This window comes from Mya arenaria, chromosome 10, assembly GCF_026914265.1.
Source record: "Mya arenaria isolate MELC-2E11 chromosome 10, ASM2691426v1".
In the NCBI taxonomy this organism is placed as follows: Eukaryota; Metazoa; Mollusca; class Bivalvia; order Myida; family Myidae; genus Mya; species Mya arenaria.
The window spans coordinates 74,073,171-74,090,987 of record NC_069131.1 but is presented as its reverse complement, the minus strand read 5'-3'; the positions used below and the strand labels follow the sequence as shown (position 1 = coordinate 74,090,987).

Below are 17,817 nucleotides of genomic sequence, written 5' to 3'. Positions count from 1 at the left end.
ATCCCCATCATTTATCGATACAGATGTTTTGATTCATGCATGGTATGACCGTTCCAGGGCGGTAGCCCCATCATTTATCGATAAAGATGTTTTGATTCATGCATGGTATGACCGTTCCAGGGCGGTAACCCCACCATTTATCGATAAAGATGTTTTGATTCATGCATGGTATGACCGTTCCAGGGCGGTAGCCCCATCATTTATCGATTAAACTGTTTTGATTCATGCCACAAAACAGAGACTAACTCTTGCTTTCCTCTAGAATAACAGTGGCATTACACTAGGAAAGCGAAAAGGCGTTAGGAATTAAATAAGAAGCAAATAAAACCCTTTCGCTTATCCTGTAATTGTTCTTCCTAACTTAATTAGTCATAGTCCTGTATTTTCCATTGTATTATTTTATTGGAAAGGAACGCCGGTGTAATGCATCAATATTGGGATGAAAATAATACGTATTGATTGGCACCCGATATGACCAATTGTATAATCGAAACCCATTGAAATGGAAATACAAAAAACATAAATTGCACATAAACCTCTACATTACAGTAACAAGTAGGAATACAACATTTTTAAGGTAACATATTCGTGTACTAATTCAATGTCTCACCTAAGCATCGGGACATCACTATACACAAGTTCCTTGGTTGTGAGGTCCGAGTTCGGTGGCTGGATGACCGGGAACTTAGGCAGGCGCGTGCTACCCTGCTTTGCTTCTGGTTTCTTGTCACGTGGGCTGTAATAACAACAACAGGTGCGTGGTAAAGTCACTGCTTACATGGTATATGGTATATAGTATTTCCTACTCATTTGTGTTAGGGGTTAAAAAGTTTGTTTCATAAATAATAAATAGCGTTGTTTTATTAAACAATTTGTTAAATAATATGGGAATATAACTCAAGTTAAATTATTGATTAAACACAAAACCGTATATAGTAGATTTTAAGAACAAAACCATTCTACTGAAAGGACACTTGCGCAAGAATACTTATAAATGATACATGCTTTACTTGGACAAAATGTTCACACAAATAAGAGCAAAGCTACAGATTATTGACAAGCAATTACGTGGCAAACAAATCCAAATCAACCCATGCAAAAGAACTTCCATCATCTCATAGCTCGATAAAGTGTTCCAAACAACTTACGTTGTATCTTTGTGTTCAAGTTTCGCTCCGGCTCTGAATAAAAATGGTTTTCTTTCTTACTAAATAATTCTTGAAATTTCAGATAATAAAATAAGCTATGTCCATCAGGATTAGTATTTACCCTGATAGCCTGTTTACTTTACCCCTCCTAGGAATGATTGTGTTGAAGTGCGATGCCGGGACTCAAACATATGCTACATTATTGAATTTTCTTTTATGTTGTTCAGTAAATATAATATGTGTTTTCTTCCGAATGACTTATTTTAATAGTAACTATGCCTGGTTGATCTTTTAAATGACGTCATGAAGTTATGCTTTTCATGTGATTGCCAACTTACATCAATTAGACTGACCTTTTCTTTAAATTTGTAAAAAAATCGCTTTCTGTGATAACACGGTAAAATAAATCTAGATCTTTGGTCAAAAGTCAACAAATTTCCTCAATTTATTTGTTGAGTACGATTGAAATTGTTCAATTTATCAAAGTGTTAAGAAACAAAGATAGTATTGCGCTATTGTTCCGGTTTGTCAGAAACCCTGTAAAACACACACTTAAAATAGGCAAAGTGTCTACATTGGTAGTTCTTGTTCCTCCCTATGCAAATACAACGAGTTTATAAACTAAGTGTGTTATTTGTCTATTTTTGAAAATGACTCTCAAAAAAGAAAATTCAATTTGAAGCGGAGCTTAATATTGGAAAGTGGGTATTATAAGTGAGACTGCGAGACATGACTTGTACGTGTGACAGTTGCAGTTGGCAACTTGCGTTTAAAAGTCATTTACGAGCTCGCTGATAATTACATAAGTCACGTTCTTCCTGCTATAGTCAATGCAATTATATGCGTGTAAAACGTACACACAACTGGATGAAGTAGTTCACGAAAGAATATCCGCACGTACACACAACTGGATGACGTTGTTCACGAAAGGAAATCCAAACGTACATACAACTGGATGACGTTGTTCACGAAAGGAAATCCACGTACAGAAAGTTTCTCGACCTCTGTTCTGAGAGCTAACGGGTGTGTTATAACACAACATTGCCTACTAAACAGTTACTTCGTAAATAAAACTTGAGTATAAAACGCCATTTTTACCAGATTTAAAGCTGCACTCTCACAGATTTACCATTTTTGCAACTTTTTTTATTTTTTGTCTTGGAAAGAGCAATTTTTTGCGTAAATATCTGCAAACCAATGGTATAAGATTGCTGACAAAAGATCCGATCGCAGATGTTCCTAGTTCCGTTCGAAAATTAATGTTTAATGGCTTAAACCGTTACAAACGGTTTAAGAAAAATGCATAAAACATCAATTTTTGGACTAAAATATAAAAATCTGCGATCTCATTTTTGTCAGCAGTCTTATATAACTAGTTTCCATGGATTTTCGCAAAAAATGGCTGGTTCTAAGACAAAAAAATAAAAAGTTGTCGAAACGTTCAATCTGTGAGAGTGCAGCTTTAAACTCACGTCTACATGTAGTCAAAAAACGCAATTTACAAACTGCAAAATTATTAAGATTAATACGCCCAAGTAAAACAAAAAAACCGCTACGTACGGTATTTGTAAAAAGTTATCTTGGATAACAAACATGTATTCAAGTTCCCTAATCTAAATGAGCTATTCAAAAATAGAGTATACACAACGGAGCTATGTTACCAACGACCAAATCGTTCACTCGATGCTAAAATGTTCACTATATGTACATGTGGTGTTTAAACTGAAAATGTTTGATGGTTAGGGTTTGTTAGAACATAAACGTTCCATTGGTTAAAAACAACAACACACAAATAGTGATATTACAGGGTAAGGCTAAGGTAGGGGACTAGGGCATGGTTAGAGTAATACTGTTTTTAGTCATTAAACTAATTATTTGTTTCCACTAACGACCTCGAAAAAAGAAAGGGTAGTTTAGTAGACAGATGTTTTTTAAATCAAACAATTTGCCTATATCATAGCATTTTTTCTGCAGATACTAGTAGTATGTTTCTTGTGTAGTATAGCAAAGGAAAAACATTAAAATGAAAACGGGCATACGGACGAAATTAAATCCACCAACGAAAAACTCCTGAAGGATCGGTAATATAAAATATCCAAGGTCTGTTAGCGGAAACAATGAACTTTGAAGGAATTGTGATTTGAATGTACATATAATAAACTTACGACTTGGGCTTGTTGTCGCCCATGTGGTGCATATGTTCCATCCTTCTCCTGCGAATCTCGGCCGTCTCTAGTTTCGGAAGCACCTCTCGGTCCATATGTAGACTCTTTTCCGGATCGCACAGGCCGATGGCCGTCTTGCGGGTGGTGAACATCAGGTCGGGCTGCTGGAAGCAAGAGAGAAAGAAAATAAGACAAAAGTACCTCGAAGTGACCGCCAAAGTGAGTCTTTCTCAACAGCTGTTCAAGTCAGAGGTGTGGGCTTTGCTGCTCATGTCCATATTGTCTTTGGCAACATGTCATCTACGTTTCAGATAAAAATCTTCAACGGTTATGTGACTTGTTAAAGTTTTCGCAAGTCAACGATGACGCGAACGACAATAATGCTGTAACGTGCCGTCTGTATGTTCAATCGGCGTCGTAGAGCCAATATGGATCGCTCTTATATACATTTTCCTCAGGCTACTTTGCCTTATGATTAAAACAAATGATTCGAAAAATGATTGGTGAGTTAAAACATAATCAACCAAATAATCAGGGTTCGAAGATTATGCATTGGTTTATATAAAGTTCAGTCACTTGATGAATGGCTTTCTCTTACGGGAGATTGTTTATTTGCGATGCAAAGTACCTTAACCTTTGTCAGCGCGCAGATCGCAATGCTCTGTGGTCAACGCAAATGTCAGGTATGAGGCTTACTAGAGTTTCTAGTTACCAGCTCCGTTCACCAGAATAGATCGCAATGCTCTATGTATCTGGCTACTTGAACTGGAACGCTAGATAACCCTATAAATGTCAAGTTCCTGGTGCCTTTTTATCCCACAGATCGCAATGCTCTGTGTTCAATAATAAACAGCCAGAAGGTCAAGACTCTAATTATTTGCCTTCAAAAGACTATTTCCGGTTTACTGTTTGATGTTACCTTGACGGCGGTCAAACACAGAATGACTATTTCATTGTTGTTGTTGTTGAGTTTATAAAGGTCTGCTCGCGCCCTATAATGGCTGCATTATGGCTTGACCCCGTCACATCCCCAAGTGTGACTTAAGCAGAATTTTGAAGCCAAAAGGGGAGTTTTACCCCCCATCGGTTGATGGGATATTCGTCAAAGGAGAATTTTTTTACCCAAAATGCCGCGAAACCGGCGATGAATGACATCTAGGGAGGTCCCACAGCTCTGAATATTGGAGAAGAATGGAATGAATCCTTCAGCTGAGCGACGCACTTATATACTCCCCGGACGGACTAGTTAATTATTAACATGTGTAAAACGGGTATATTCCACTTTGAGAAAACTTGAAGGAAGACAGCTTTAATTTTACTAATCTCTTTATAAAAACAACTCCCGACTAATAAATAACGTTTAACATAATTCCTTTAATTATTACTGTCGCTAATAAAACATTTGTATGGAATAAATAAGTCTAAAATATAAAACCTATCTTTGAAAAACACCGCGAGACATTTAACTTCGTTAAGGCAAATGGCCAATTTATAACAAAGGGCGGTAATCGTGCAAATATGCGGTTACGCTACAATGCCATGACAAAGTTTCGATTTTACTTTTTTTGAATAAAGACGGGCTATGATCGGTAGTGAAACAGCTTAAATTCCGAAATCAAAGAAGATTAATGTATGTTATGAATATTATGTCTGGCCTCTAAAAAGATAACTGTCGGCGAGCACATTGAAAGTTGCACTCAAAAATACGACAGCTAAGCAATTAACGATTGTCATGTGAAAAGATGCGGATAGGTTAAAATAATATTGAATTGGAAGTCGTGAACAATCAGTAATTTACTTCTGAACCTATTTATTCGTCAACCGATGTTCTTGCGAAGTGCAAAAAGTCTTAAACGTGTCCGACCATGAAACAACGTCATTTTATGAAGAAACATGGACAGATAATTCAACAGCGAAATGATAACCCTTCCCGCAGGGACGATTTATGGTGGATCACATAACTGGAGATCGCAAAACACCTATAATAAACACATAAGTACAAATGTTAGAGTATAACTTTCTACTTACCGCGTCTTCGCTTTCACGGCTCGCACAATCTCGAGGCTGTTTCTCCTTGTAGCCAAGGTCCGGCTGCAAACAAATATAATGAGTGATAATATTTGTTTTAAAAATCCTTGAGGAGTCCGACATTTTAAAAAAAGGAGATAAGAATGAGTTCCTTTTGAAATAGGTGCTAACCATGCACTGATATACACACTAAACAGCATTTGAACGCATAGAACCAGGCTTTAACTTTTTGTTTAAATCGTTGCTATGAAAATAAGTTATTTTTTGGTCATCTTACACTATGGTCGTCCCTTGGACTTATCAGAATGATCTTTTAAAAAAGGTGAATACCAGCACACTGGGCCCAAACTCACTCACGTTCAGTGTGTGTCAGACTCAAGGCTTAAAGGCGAAAATCTTGTTCTAATAAGATAGCTACTTCTAAAGTAATGGTGGAAAAGGTTGCTGTTACTGTAACAGATAACAGGTTTAAATTGTGTCAATATATATTTATCAAAAATAATTATAAAAAAAGTATTATTTCAACATTTAAAATTTAACATTTCTGAATTGCATTGCATTAGTGAATATGAGTCAGATTCCATGGTTTATTGGAATATCCCTTTCACCATGTTTATAAGATAGTTGGCGGTGTATGTATTGTAGTTGGGTTCTAGACTAGTGTGGGAACATCCCTCTTACCATGTAACTGATATTTGGCGGTGTATGTATTGTAGTTGGGCTCTAGACTAGTGTGGGAACATCCCTCTTACCATGTTTATAAGATAGTTGGCGGTGTATGTATTGTAGTTGGGTTCTAGACTAGTGTGGGAACATCCCTCTTACCATGTTTATAAGATAGTTGGCGGTGTATGTATTGTAGTTGGGTTCTAGACTAGTGTGGGAACATCCCTCTTACCATGTTTATAAGATAGTTGGCGGTGTATGTATTGTAGTAAGGTTCTAGACTAGTGTGGGAACATCCCTCTTACCATGTTTATAATATATTTGGCGGTGTATGTATTGTAGTTGGGCTCTAGACTAGTGTGGGAACATCCCTCTTACCATGTTTATAAGATAGTTGGCGGTGTATGTATTGTAGTTGGGCTCTAGACTAGTGTGGGAACATCCCTCTTACCATGTTTATAAGATAGTTGGCGGTGTATGTATTGTAGTTGGGTTCTAGACTAGTGTGGGAACATCCCTCTTACCATGTTTATAAGATAGTTGGCGGTGTATGTATTGTAGTTGGGTTCTAGACTAGTCTATGAACATCCCTCTTACCATGTTTATAAGATAGTTGGCGGTGTATGTATTGTAGTTGGGCTCTAGACTAGTGTGGGAACATCCCTCTTACCATGTTTATAAGATAGTTGGCGGTGTATGTATTGTAGTTGGGTTCTGGACTAGTGTGGAAACATCCCTCTTACCATGTTTATAAGATACTAGTAGTTGGCGGTGTATGTATTGTAGTAAGGTTCTAGACTAGTGTATGAACATCCCTCTTACCATGTTTATAAGATAGTTGGCGGTGTATGTATTGTAGTAAGGTTCTAGACACGTGTGGGAACATCCCTCTTACCATGTTTATAAGATAGTTGGCGGTGTATGTATTGTAGTAAGGTTCTAGACTAGTGTATGAACAGCCCTCTTACCATGTTTATAAGATATTTGGCGGTGTATGTATTGTAGTCGGGTTCTAGACTAGTGTGGGAACATCCCTCTTACCATGTTTATAAGATATTTGGCGGTGTATGTATTGTAGTTGGGCTCTAGACTAGTGTGGGAACATCCCTCTTACCATGTTTATAAGATATTTGGCGGTGTATGTATTGTAGTCGGGTTCTAGACTAGTGTGGGAACATCCCTCTTACCATGTAACAGATATTTGGCGGTGTATGTATTGTAGTTGGGCTCTAGACTAGTGTGGGAACATCCCTCTTACCATGTTTATAAGATAGTTGGCGGTGTATGTATTGTAGTTGGGCTCTAGACTAGTGTGGGAACATCCCTCTTACCATGTAACAGATATTTGGCGGTGTATGTATTGTAGTTGGGCTCTAGACTAGTGTGGGAACATCCCTCTTACCATGTTTATAAGATAGTTGGCGGTGTATGTATTGTAGTTGGGCTCTAGACTAGTGTGGGAACATCCCTCTTACCATGTTTATAAGATATTTGGCGGTGTATGTATTGTAGTTGGGTTCTAGACTAGTGTGGGAACATCCCTCTTACCATGTTTATAAGATAGTTGGCGGTGTATGTATTGTAGTTGGGCTCTAGACTAGTGTGGGAACATCCCTCTTACCATGTTTATAAGATACTTGGAGGTGTATGTATTGTAGTTGGGTTCTAGACTAGTGTGGGAACATCCCTCTTACCATGTTTATAAGATATTTGGCGGTGTATGTATTGTAGTTGGGCTCTAGACTAGTGTGGGAACATCCCTCTTACCATGTTTATAAGATAGTTGGCGGTGTATGTATTGTAGTTGGTCTCTAGACTAGTGTGGGAACATCCCTCTTACCATGTTTATAAGATAGTTGGCGGTGTATGTATTGTAGTTGGTCTCTAGACTAGTGTGGGAACATCCCTCTTACCATGTTTATAAGATATTTGGCGGTGTATGTATTGTAGTTGGGCTCTAGACTAGTGTGGGAACATCCCTCTTACCATGTTTATAAGATAGTTTGCGGTGTATGTATTGTAGTAAAGTTCTAGACTAGTGTGGGAACATCCCTCTTACCATGTTTATAAGATATTTGGCGGTGTATGTATTGTAGTTGGGCTCTAGACTAGTGTGGGAACATCCCTCTTACCATGTTTATAAGATAGTTGGCTGTGTATGTATTGTAGTTGGTCTCTAGACTAGTGTGGGAACATCCCTCTTACCATGTTTATAAGATATTTGGCGGTGTATGTATTGTAGTTGGTCTCTAGACTAGTGTGGGAACATCCCTCTTACCATGTTTATAAGATAGTTGGCGGTGTATGTATTGTAGTTGGTCTCTAGACTAGTGTGGGAACATCCCTCTTACCATGTTTATAAGATAGTTGGCGGTGTATGTATTGTAGTTGGGCTCTAGACTAGTGTGGGAACATCCCTCTTACCATGTTTATAAGATAGTTGGCGGTGTATGTATTGTAGTAAGGCTCTAGACTAGTGAAAACATCAGGATAGTGGTCCCGGCTGAAATGGAAAAAAGAAGAGTATTTAACTTAAAGTAAAAGTAGCAAAGACTGGTTTTTGAAGCTATGACTTCTCATAATGTCGCGGTGCGTATGAAAAATTATCGTAAGGCACATAACGTCATCTCACACTCTATGTATTATGTTATAGTAGGATGAAATAAAGTAAAAGTTTGGTTAAGAATGGGCGTAGTAGAGAATATAAGTCTCTCGAAGAGACGTTTTAATATTTCGTAAAGATACGGTCATCTCTCGTGCAGACATACATCATTATTAAACTCTCCAGACATGTATGTTAATCTTACTTAAAGACTTATTAAGCGTATACATGCAAATACTGTGTTGAAAACTCTCGTGTGTGCACTCTTGGATACGTTCAGTGAATTTGAAGCGTGCATTTATCCATGAATTTGAAACTCAGTAATGCTTTCTCATTAGTGAATTTCGTCTTATCGTATAAGCAAACCTTAGCTATGACATATTTTATAAATAAACTACGAAGCAAACTTCATTTGTTGTCTTGATTAGTTAAGGACTTTTCCTTATTTCAATAATTAAGATAATGGCCGTGCGTTAAACTAAAATAAAATCTTAAATGCTTGTTCCACTCACACTTTGGGCTTGCTAATTTTCTTGGACTCACTCCGTAGACTGTCTTTAAGACGCTTGAGTTCCGCGTGAAAGAAATCTCGCTCCTTCTTTTTCTGATCTGAAATTGTCACATGGTATAAGTTATTTATAGTAACCCAATTTCATTAGTGGAAGCAGTTTTTGAATGTGACATGGAACCGTTTCCGTTTCAGTTCAAATTCCGTTTATCGTCTGTAAATGTTGAAACATTTCGTCAGATTCAATGTTTTTTTCGTGCTGTTTCTTTTTCAAGTTTCATGAACTGTTAATGTGGAACTAAAAATGTTTTCAGAATTTTGGTTGATAAGGTAACTGTTCAACAGGAACGATAATCTAAAAATTCCAAACTTGGTAAACAGATATGGAATTGTTGAAGAACTGGAGTTGAGATTTAGAAAACATATTGAGAAATGAAACTGAGAAAAATCATAAACCATCAGAAAGTGCGTATCTATAATGTTAATGCAATGTTGATTTTACAAAGTCCTTACAAATAATTACATGTAGTACAATTATACAACCAGACAGTGGTGGACATAACAATTTCAGTGAATTCTATGATAAAAGAGATGTGTGAAACGCATGTGACTATACTTTACATCCTAGCTGATAGAAGGTACGATACTATTTCGAAAGTCATAGCTTTGAGTCAAGCATTAACTAGAAGATGCGGCATACGTACGCTTTCAGTGATAAGAGTTTGTTTTGTTCTCTATGAAGTTAACACTATTAAGTTGATATACCCATTGAACTACAATTACTTTTAAATAGATTAGTTCGTTATTATTTTAATGTATCTATGTTTACAAAAAGGAAGTCTTAACTATAAGTGACGTTCAACGTGAAAATGACATTAAAGAAAAGTGTTTCTTGGTGGTATTAATTCGTTGTGGATAATAATTACTACAAAACAGAAGTGAGAAAAAGCAAAAGAGAAAATAAGATAAAATATAACGAGTAAAAAAATTATGCTTGGAACAATTTGAGAGGGTTTTTTTTTCAGACTTAAAACATAGTGCTTATGCGCATCAGTACCTGCGCTATTTGAAAACAAATACGGGAATGGAATCCAGTAAATGCTAGAAAGTAAATATACAAAAATACAGAACAAGAAAACAGGTGAACAACAGGATTGAGCCAAGCCAGAAGAGCATGTATAATGCATCGAAATAAACATATCAAACAATAGCTTTAAAAGGGAGGAAACGAATACAATAGTATATCTCGATTGAAATAACGATGCTGATAATAAAGCAGGACAGCAGTACAAGATAGCCGGGGACCATTTCAAGATATTATACTATTTTCTTACATAACGATTAAACTAAACAGGGAATCAATACAAGAGGGTATGTTATATAGAAATATATACATAACAAAAGCAAAACTAAAAAGGGAACCAGAACATAATAGAATAACATATAGAATGAAATATATAACAATGAGTCAAACTAAACAGGGAACCAGTACAAGATAGAATGTCATATAGAATGAAATATATAACAATGAGTCAAACTAAACAGGGAACCAGTACAAAATAGTATGACATACAGAATGAAATATAAAACAATTAGTAAAACTAAACAGGGAACCAATACAAGATAGAATGACATATATAATGAAATATAAAGCAATGAGTCAAACTAAACAGGGAACCAGTACTGGATAGAATGTCATATAGAATGAAATATATAACAATGAGTCAAACTAAACAGGGAATCAATCAGTAAAAGAAAGAATGACCTATAGAATGAAATATATAACAATGAGTCAGACTGAACATGGAAGCAATTCAATGTGGTTTATTATATAGAAATAAATACTCGTATAACAGTGTGTAAAAAAACTAAGCATGGAACCGATATTAGATGTTTTCATACATAGAAACATAAAAAAACAGACAAAAATGAACCAATGATAGATGGTATAATAATCTAGATAGTGTGCTTAATTTATAGCTTAGAGATACGCGTGTCAATGGACGTAGCAAAGAAAAAAGTCGATGGCTCAATGCAATACTATGGCAACTAACTACATAGTATTGCACTGTACCTGCGACTGATGCAAAATACCATTCAATGCTGCAAAATAGACATTAAATAAACGAGGAATATAACAGAATTATCTATGCAAACATATACACAAACTCACCTAACGATACAAACGTAAGGACAAACATATAACATGCAAACTATGCGGTATATCTATATATAGATTGGTCACACGGTACCTCATCTTGTGTAAATAGCATACCACTAGGGTAATTTACACCTAGTATATATATCTAGCTCTAGAGCATACTTGAGCATAAGTTTCATATCCAAATTCTCTACAGCCTCGCATGTTTAATGAGCTCATTGAAGATGAGTGATAAAGAGCATATTTCACAATAAACTCAAAATTTAATTAAGTATAACTGATTTAATTTTAAAGAGGTTCAAACAATGACTGATTCGCTGATATCATAAAAGGGACATAATTCGGGTTTTATAAGCGATACAAGTCCGTATATACTTTAGTATAATGTCACAACTTGGCTTCTGCATTGTTGGAGGCAAAACATGGAGGATAATTGTTTGTTTCAGTGTAAGATCGTAATATATTTCACCGAGTGGAATAGCCACGAGTCAATTATTTACTTTTGGAGTTCACGAGGTGAAATATATTGCGATATAACACTGAAACAAACATTTTTTTATTTCTATTGTATGGCTAAAAAGGACTTTATATGACGATTGATTATATTTTTTTTACAGAACAGCGCACCAAAATGTATGCGATCATAACGTCATTTCGGAAATGACGTCGTTGAATTTGTATTTGTGTCTGAGCCCTGTGCGCGCTGACATTTGGTTTGGAATTAAAAGCGGGCTAAAATTTAAACAGTGAACATAAACCATCATTTTTATTTTATTGATAAATCTCCATAAACCACCGGATAACATTGTTTGAAATTTTATCGGTGGCAACTTAGTGTCTCAAATATTATCTCGAAGCACTAAAGTGTCCAACAGTTTATCTAGATGTAACTTAGTGTCTTAATATTTTATCGGGATGCAACTCAGTGTATTTATATTTTATCTGAAAGCAATTTAGTGTTTTGAATTGTATCTAGAGGCAACTTGGTATCTTACATTTTATCTGGAGGAAATATAGTGTCCTAAATTTTATCTAGAGGTAACTAATTGTCATATATTTTATCAAGAAGCAATTTAGTGGTGTCCATTTTATCTGGAGGCAATTTAGTATTTGAAATTTTATCTAGAAGCATTAGAGTGTCTAAAATTTTATCTGGAGGCAATTAAGTGTTTTAAATTTTATCTAGAGGTAACTAATTGTCTTATATTTTTATCTGGATGCAACTGGGTGTCTTATATTTATTTTACCTTGAGGGAAATTAGTGTCTTATACTTGATTTTGAAGCAACATAGTATCTAACATTTTATCTGGGAGCAGCAAAGTGTTTTTCATTTATCTGAAGGCAGCTAAGTGTCTAATATTTTATCTGGAAGCAGCAAAGTGTTTTTTTTTATTTATCTGAAGGCAGCTAAGTGTCTAATATTTTATCTGGGAGCAGCAAAGTGTTTTTCATTTATCTGAAGGCAGCTAAGTGTCTAATATTTTATCTGGAAGCAGCAAAGTGTTTTTTTTTATTTATCTGAAGGCAGCTAAGTGTCTAATATTTTATCTGGGAGCAGCATAGTGTTTTTTATTTATCTGGAGGCAGCTAAGTGTCTAATATTTTATCTGGGAGCAATATAAACATATGTCCTTAAAACAGGATAAAACTTAGCTTTTCTTTTGGTATATTTTTAATTTACTTTTTTGAAAAGTTCTGTGACATATAAGGGATCACGATTAACCATTGGTTACGCTTAGATTTTTCGAGAAATTGGGGCATACTACAATCACGAAAAGACCAAACAAGTCATCTTAAAACAAAACCTGTATGGATGTAGCTCGCGATCCCTATAAGACTTCGATATAACTAGTTTCCACTGTGGTTTTCACTGTTGGGTCGTATACACCCGTTTTAGGAGTTTCAGATTTTGCTTTAACATGTGGCCCAACTGTCCCACGCGACATGCGACCCAACTGAACCACGCGACACGTGACCCAACTGTCCCACGTGATAGGTGACCCAACTGTCCCATGCGACATGTGACCCAACTATCCCACGCGATAGGTGACCCAACTGTCCCATGGGACATGTGACTCAACTGTCCCACGCGATAGGTGACCCAACTGTCCCATGCGACAAGCGGCCTAACTGTCCCACGCAACATGTGACCCAACTGTCCCATGCGACATGTGGCCCAACTGTTCCACGCGATAGGTGACGCAACTGTCCCACGCGATAGGTGACCCAAATGTCCCACGCGACATGTGACCAAACTGTTCCACGCGACATGTGACCCAAATGTCCCATGCGACATGTGGCCCAACTGTTCCACGCGATAGGTGACGCAACTGTCCCACGCGATAGGTGACCCAAATGTCCCACGCGACATGTGGCCAAACTGTTCCACGCGACATGTGACCCAAATGTCCCACGCGACATATGGCCAAACTGTCCATTGCGACATGTGACCCAACTGTCTCACGCGATAGGTGACCCAACTGTCCCACGCGATAGGTGACGCAACTGTACCACGCAACATGTGACCCAACTGTCCCACGCGATAGGTGACGCAACTGTACCACGCGACATGTGACCCAACTGTCCCACGCGATAGGTGACCCAAATGTCCCACACGACATGTGGCCAAACTGTTCCACGTGACATGTGACCCAAATGTCCCACGCGACATGTGGCCAAACTGTCCTTTGCGACATGTGGCCCAACCGTCCCACGCGATAGGTGACCCAACTGTCCCACGCGATAGGTGACCCAACTGTCCCACGCGACATCAAATCAAGTCAAGTCAAGACAAATTTGTTTATTGTCGGATTATATACATAATAATCCGACATGTGACCCAACTGTCCCACGCGACATGTGACTCAACTGTCCCACGCGACATGTGGCTCAACTGTCCCACGCGACATGTGACCCAACTGTCCCACGCGACATGTGACCCAACCGTCCCACGCGACATGTGACCCAACTGTCCCACGCGAAATGTGGCCCAAATGTCCCACGCGACATTTGACCCAACTGTTCCATGCGACATGTGACTCAACTGTCCCACGCGACATGTGACCCAACTGTCCCATGCGACATGTGGCCCAACTGTCCCACGCGACATGTGACCCAAATGTCCCACGCGACATGTGACCCAACTGTCCCATGCGACATGTGGCCCAACTGTCCCACGCGACATGTGAACCAACTGTCCCACGCGACATGTGACCCAACTGTCCCACGCGATATGTGACCCAACTGTCCCACGCGACATGTGACCCAACTGTCCCACGCGATATGTGACCCAACTGTCCAATGCGACATGTGACCCAACTGTCCCACGCGACAAGTGACCCAACTGTCCCACGCGACATGTGACCCAACTGTCCCACGCGACATGTGGCCCAACTGTCCCACGCGACATGTGACCCAACTGTACCACGCGACACATGACCCAACTGTTCCATGCGACATGTGACCCAACCGTACCACGCAACACATGAACCAACTGCCCCATGCGACATGTGACCCAACTGTACCACGCAACACATGACCCAGCTGTCCCATGCGACATATGACCCAACTGTACCACGCAACACATGACCCAACTGTTCCATGTGATTATGTACGCACACTGTATATGATATAATTGACTTTTAAAGTTATCGGAAGTTTTTTCAACGTGCGATCTTACCGCCAGGATCGTGTGCTAGCCCAAGATTTACCATTATGATTTACAATTAAAAACCTTCAATATAACTAACAATTTATTAAAAGCAACAACTCGATTTCAATACGACATCAATAACATATTAAGCTTTTCGATAACCGTGAACATACCAATGGAATGGAGGTTAAAGGATATGGACGCCGAATAACATCTTGTTCATATTAGATGATGAAAATAAAATTTGATAAAACATAATTACATCAAAAATCACCTTCCAACAGTACTTTCAGTACTTTGATTGCTATAAAAGAAGCAAGGTAAGTGCATTAGTTGTTGAGTTATTGTGTTAGTTTTGTGCGAGTTAGGATTAAGTGTGCGTGCAACAGAGGATAGCATTAAATGAGCATGCGTGCAATTCAAATCCAAACAGGCAATGCCTTGCGATAGAAATGTGTGTCGCATCCTTTAGTTATGGTATTGAATGATTTCTGATATATTCATTAACTTTTTATTCGAACTTCCAATGCACTATGTTTCATGCGAATTGAATCGAACCAGTCTTTTGTTAAACACATCCGCTTTTATCATACGACTCAGTGAACATAACAGTGTGTCTAGCATCTAATTAAACATTTTCAGTGATTACAATGAGCCTACAACGTCCAGAAAAAAAATCATGCCTACGTGATCACCTGATGCGAATCCTAATGTGGTACGAGGTCGACTGATTACGCTTTTCCCCGATGTGGAACGTGACGATGTGCTTCCTTGTGACGTCATGTAACCACGTGATGGATACCTAGCACTTTGTGATTTTTGCTTTCGATTGTCATAACGGGGGGCACTATGTAATTCGTTGCCATTTGCCCGTGCCCTTTGCAGAGGCATTCTCTGATTTGGGTTCTTTTCGGTGGATGCAGATTTTCTCCCATTTGTTTGGCTTGAAGGTTTTGCCTCAACTGCCTTGTACGTTATATTATGCTTCTTTGTAACAATTTCAACTTCATGCTCGGAGTCTTTGTCATCTACAGTTTTCTTTTGTTCATTAGCATCTGCTTTATCACCTTTTATGTTTTCATCACTTTTTCTCATTTCAGCATCATCTTTTGCGCTCGCCTTCAATTGTGTTTCTTCATTTATAGAAAGGTTATCATCTGAAGAAACATCATCTTCTATTTTTCGTGGTGGTTTTCGTTGCCTATCATCTTCTTCCCAGTCCATCGTATTTTCTTTCCGTGCTTGCCTGCTATTGTCAGGTTCATTATCATTATCATTAGCGTAGTGTTTTGTTTCATTTTCAGATTGCCTTGTTTCATACGCACTGTCATGGTCTTCGGTCGATCCGTTTACAAATGGTCTAGTTTCGTTAGAGTTTTCAACATTTTCATTTGCTGTGCTTGTGTTTTCTACTTTCTCCTCGTCAGGTAAAACCTTTCCTTCTTCTTTTTTATCATCTGATTCCACCTTAGAGTCACCACTTCTTGCGCTTTGGCCTCGCCTACTATTCAGTGAATATGCTGCTGTATGGTCTTCAGCATTGTTTTCTCTTTCTAGAACTTTTTCAATTTTGTTCTTTCCATAATTTTCCTTTTCTTCATTTATATCGCTTTCATCTCCTTCCTCGTCTCTAGCAGCAGTTTCATCCAATATTTCTTTCAATATGCTAGTTTGGTTATCTTCCTTCTTTGCACCATTTTCCTTCTTTTCACCATTTTCCTTCTTTTCATCATGAGTGCGAATACCATGGATATCCTCAGTAGATCTTTCTTCAGTCTCACTTTCATTAGAGTTGTCATTTGCTTTACTTTCATTCTTCTTGACATTATCTGTTTCTTTTTCTTCAGCTGCCTTGTTGGCCAATACAATGTCATCTCCCAGCCCATCAGGCTTGTCATCACCATTTATCTTATCTTGTTTTTTGCCACTATCATTACTTTTTCGGTCGAAGTTGTAACCTGCGTCACCTTCAAAATGTGCTCTCTTAATATTTCCCCTAGACCCTTGAATTTGGAGTCAAAAAAGTGTTAGGATATAACATGTGAACATGTAAAACAGAGAAAAAGAATGTTGGCCATCCAAGCGTTAGCCCCAATGCAGAAGTTGTTATTTTTGCAAAGCTCTGGTCATTTTTAACAGACAAGATATTAAGCACATTGCAGATTAAAGAAACTGATATTTGAAGATGTGCTTGCTTTTCCGTAAAAATAAAAAATAGAATTAAATTAAAACAAAAAAGTTCGTTAAAGCAGTCGAAATATCCTATAACTATTAGTTGACTGTTTCGCTACAAATTTGTTGCAAGAAAGAAGAAAAAGCCATTAAGTAAATGTATAAACATTATTTTACCGCGAAACAATTTTAGAAAGCCATCTATAACGATAGTATGCGCCATAGATAATACTGATATAACTGCCAGATACAGTTGCAGTTTCAAACATTTATTATGGGTTTATATGTGTGTCATGCATAATTGTTTACTTCACATGCGAACGAAATTTAGTAATATTTTCTGATTTAAGATTGGAAAACACTACTGAATGGCAAAGAACGATTAGAAATGTAATTTATTGTTACTCTACTGTGATGGCCTTCATCATTTTACGAAAAACAAAATATTCCTGTAAAATAAAATGTTAAAAAATCAAATTATTGTGGATTCATAACACACATATTCTATTTTAATTAAATACGTCCATTCTTTACAAACTGATATAGTTATGTATATATAATATAGTTTCAAAATACTCGAACAAAAGAAATTCTTCGGCAGCCCAAAACGTATAAACTGCGCGAGAATTGAAAGTTAAGATTACTCTGTAATCATTACATGACGAAATCGTCTGCTACTGTTACACCTACAAAAAGCTTGCTATATTTATAGAG

At 37.6% G+C, this 17,817-nt stretch overlaps 1 protein-coding gene across 3 annotated transcripts in view; it reads right to left on the bottom strand.

Annotated features, from left to right (window-relative positions):
• The window catches only part of LOC128206892 (peptidyl-prolyl cis-trans isomerase 1-like), a 39,334-nt gene that overhangs the window by 4,903 nt on the left and 16,614 nt on the right, over positions 1-17,817 (bottom strand). For 2 of the 3 annotated variants that reach the window (XM_052909605.1, XM_052909607.1), the window contains 7 exons: positions 15,627-16,934; positions 9,122-9,218; positions 8,432-8,510; positions 5,342-5,404; positions 3,314-3,477; positions 1,149-1,181; positions 611-736 (listed from right to left, as the gene is read on the bottom strand). In XM_052909605.1, the coding sequence (XP_052765565.1) occupies positions 611-736; positions 1,149-1,181; positions 3,314-3,477; positions 5,342-5,404; positions 8,432-8,510; positions 9,122-9,218; positions 15,627-16,934 (1,870 nt within the window). The remainder of the gene's footprint in view (positions 1-610; positions 737-1,148; positions 1,182-3,313; positions 3,478-5,341; positions 5,405-8,431; positions 8,511-9,121; positions 9,219-15,626; positions 16,935-17,817) is intronic. The other variant, XM_052909606.1, reaches the window with a different exon arrangement.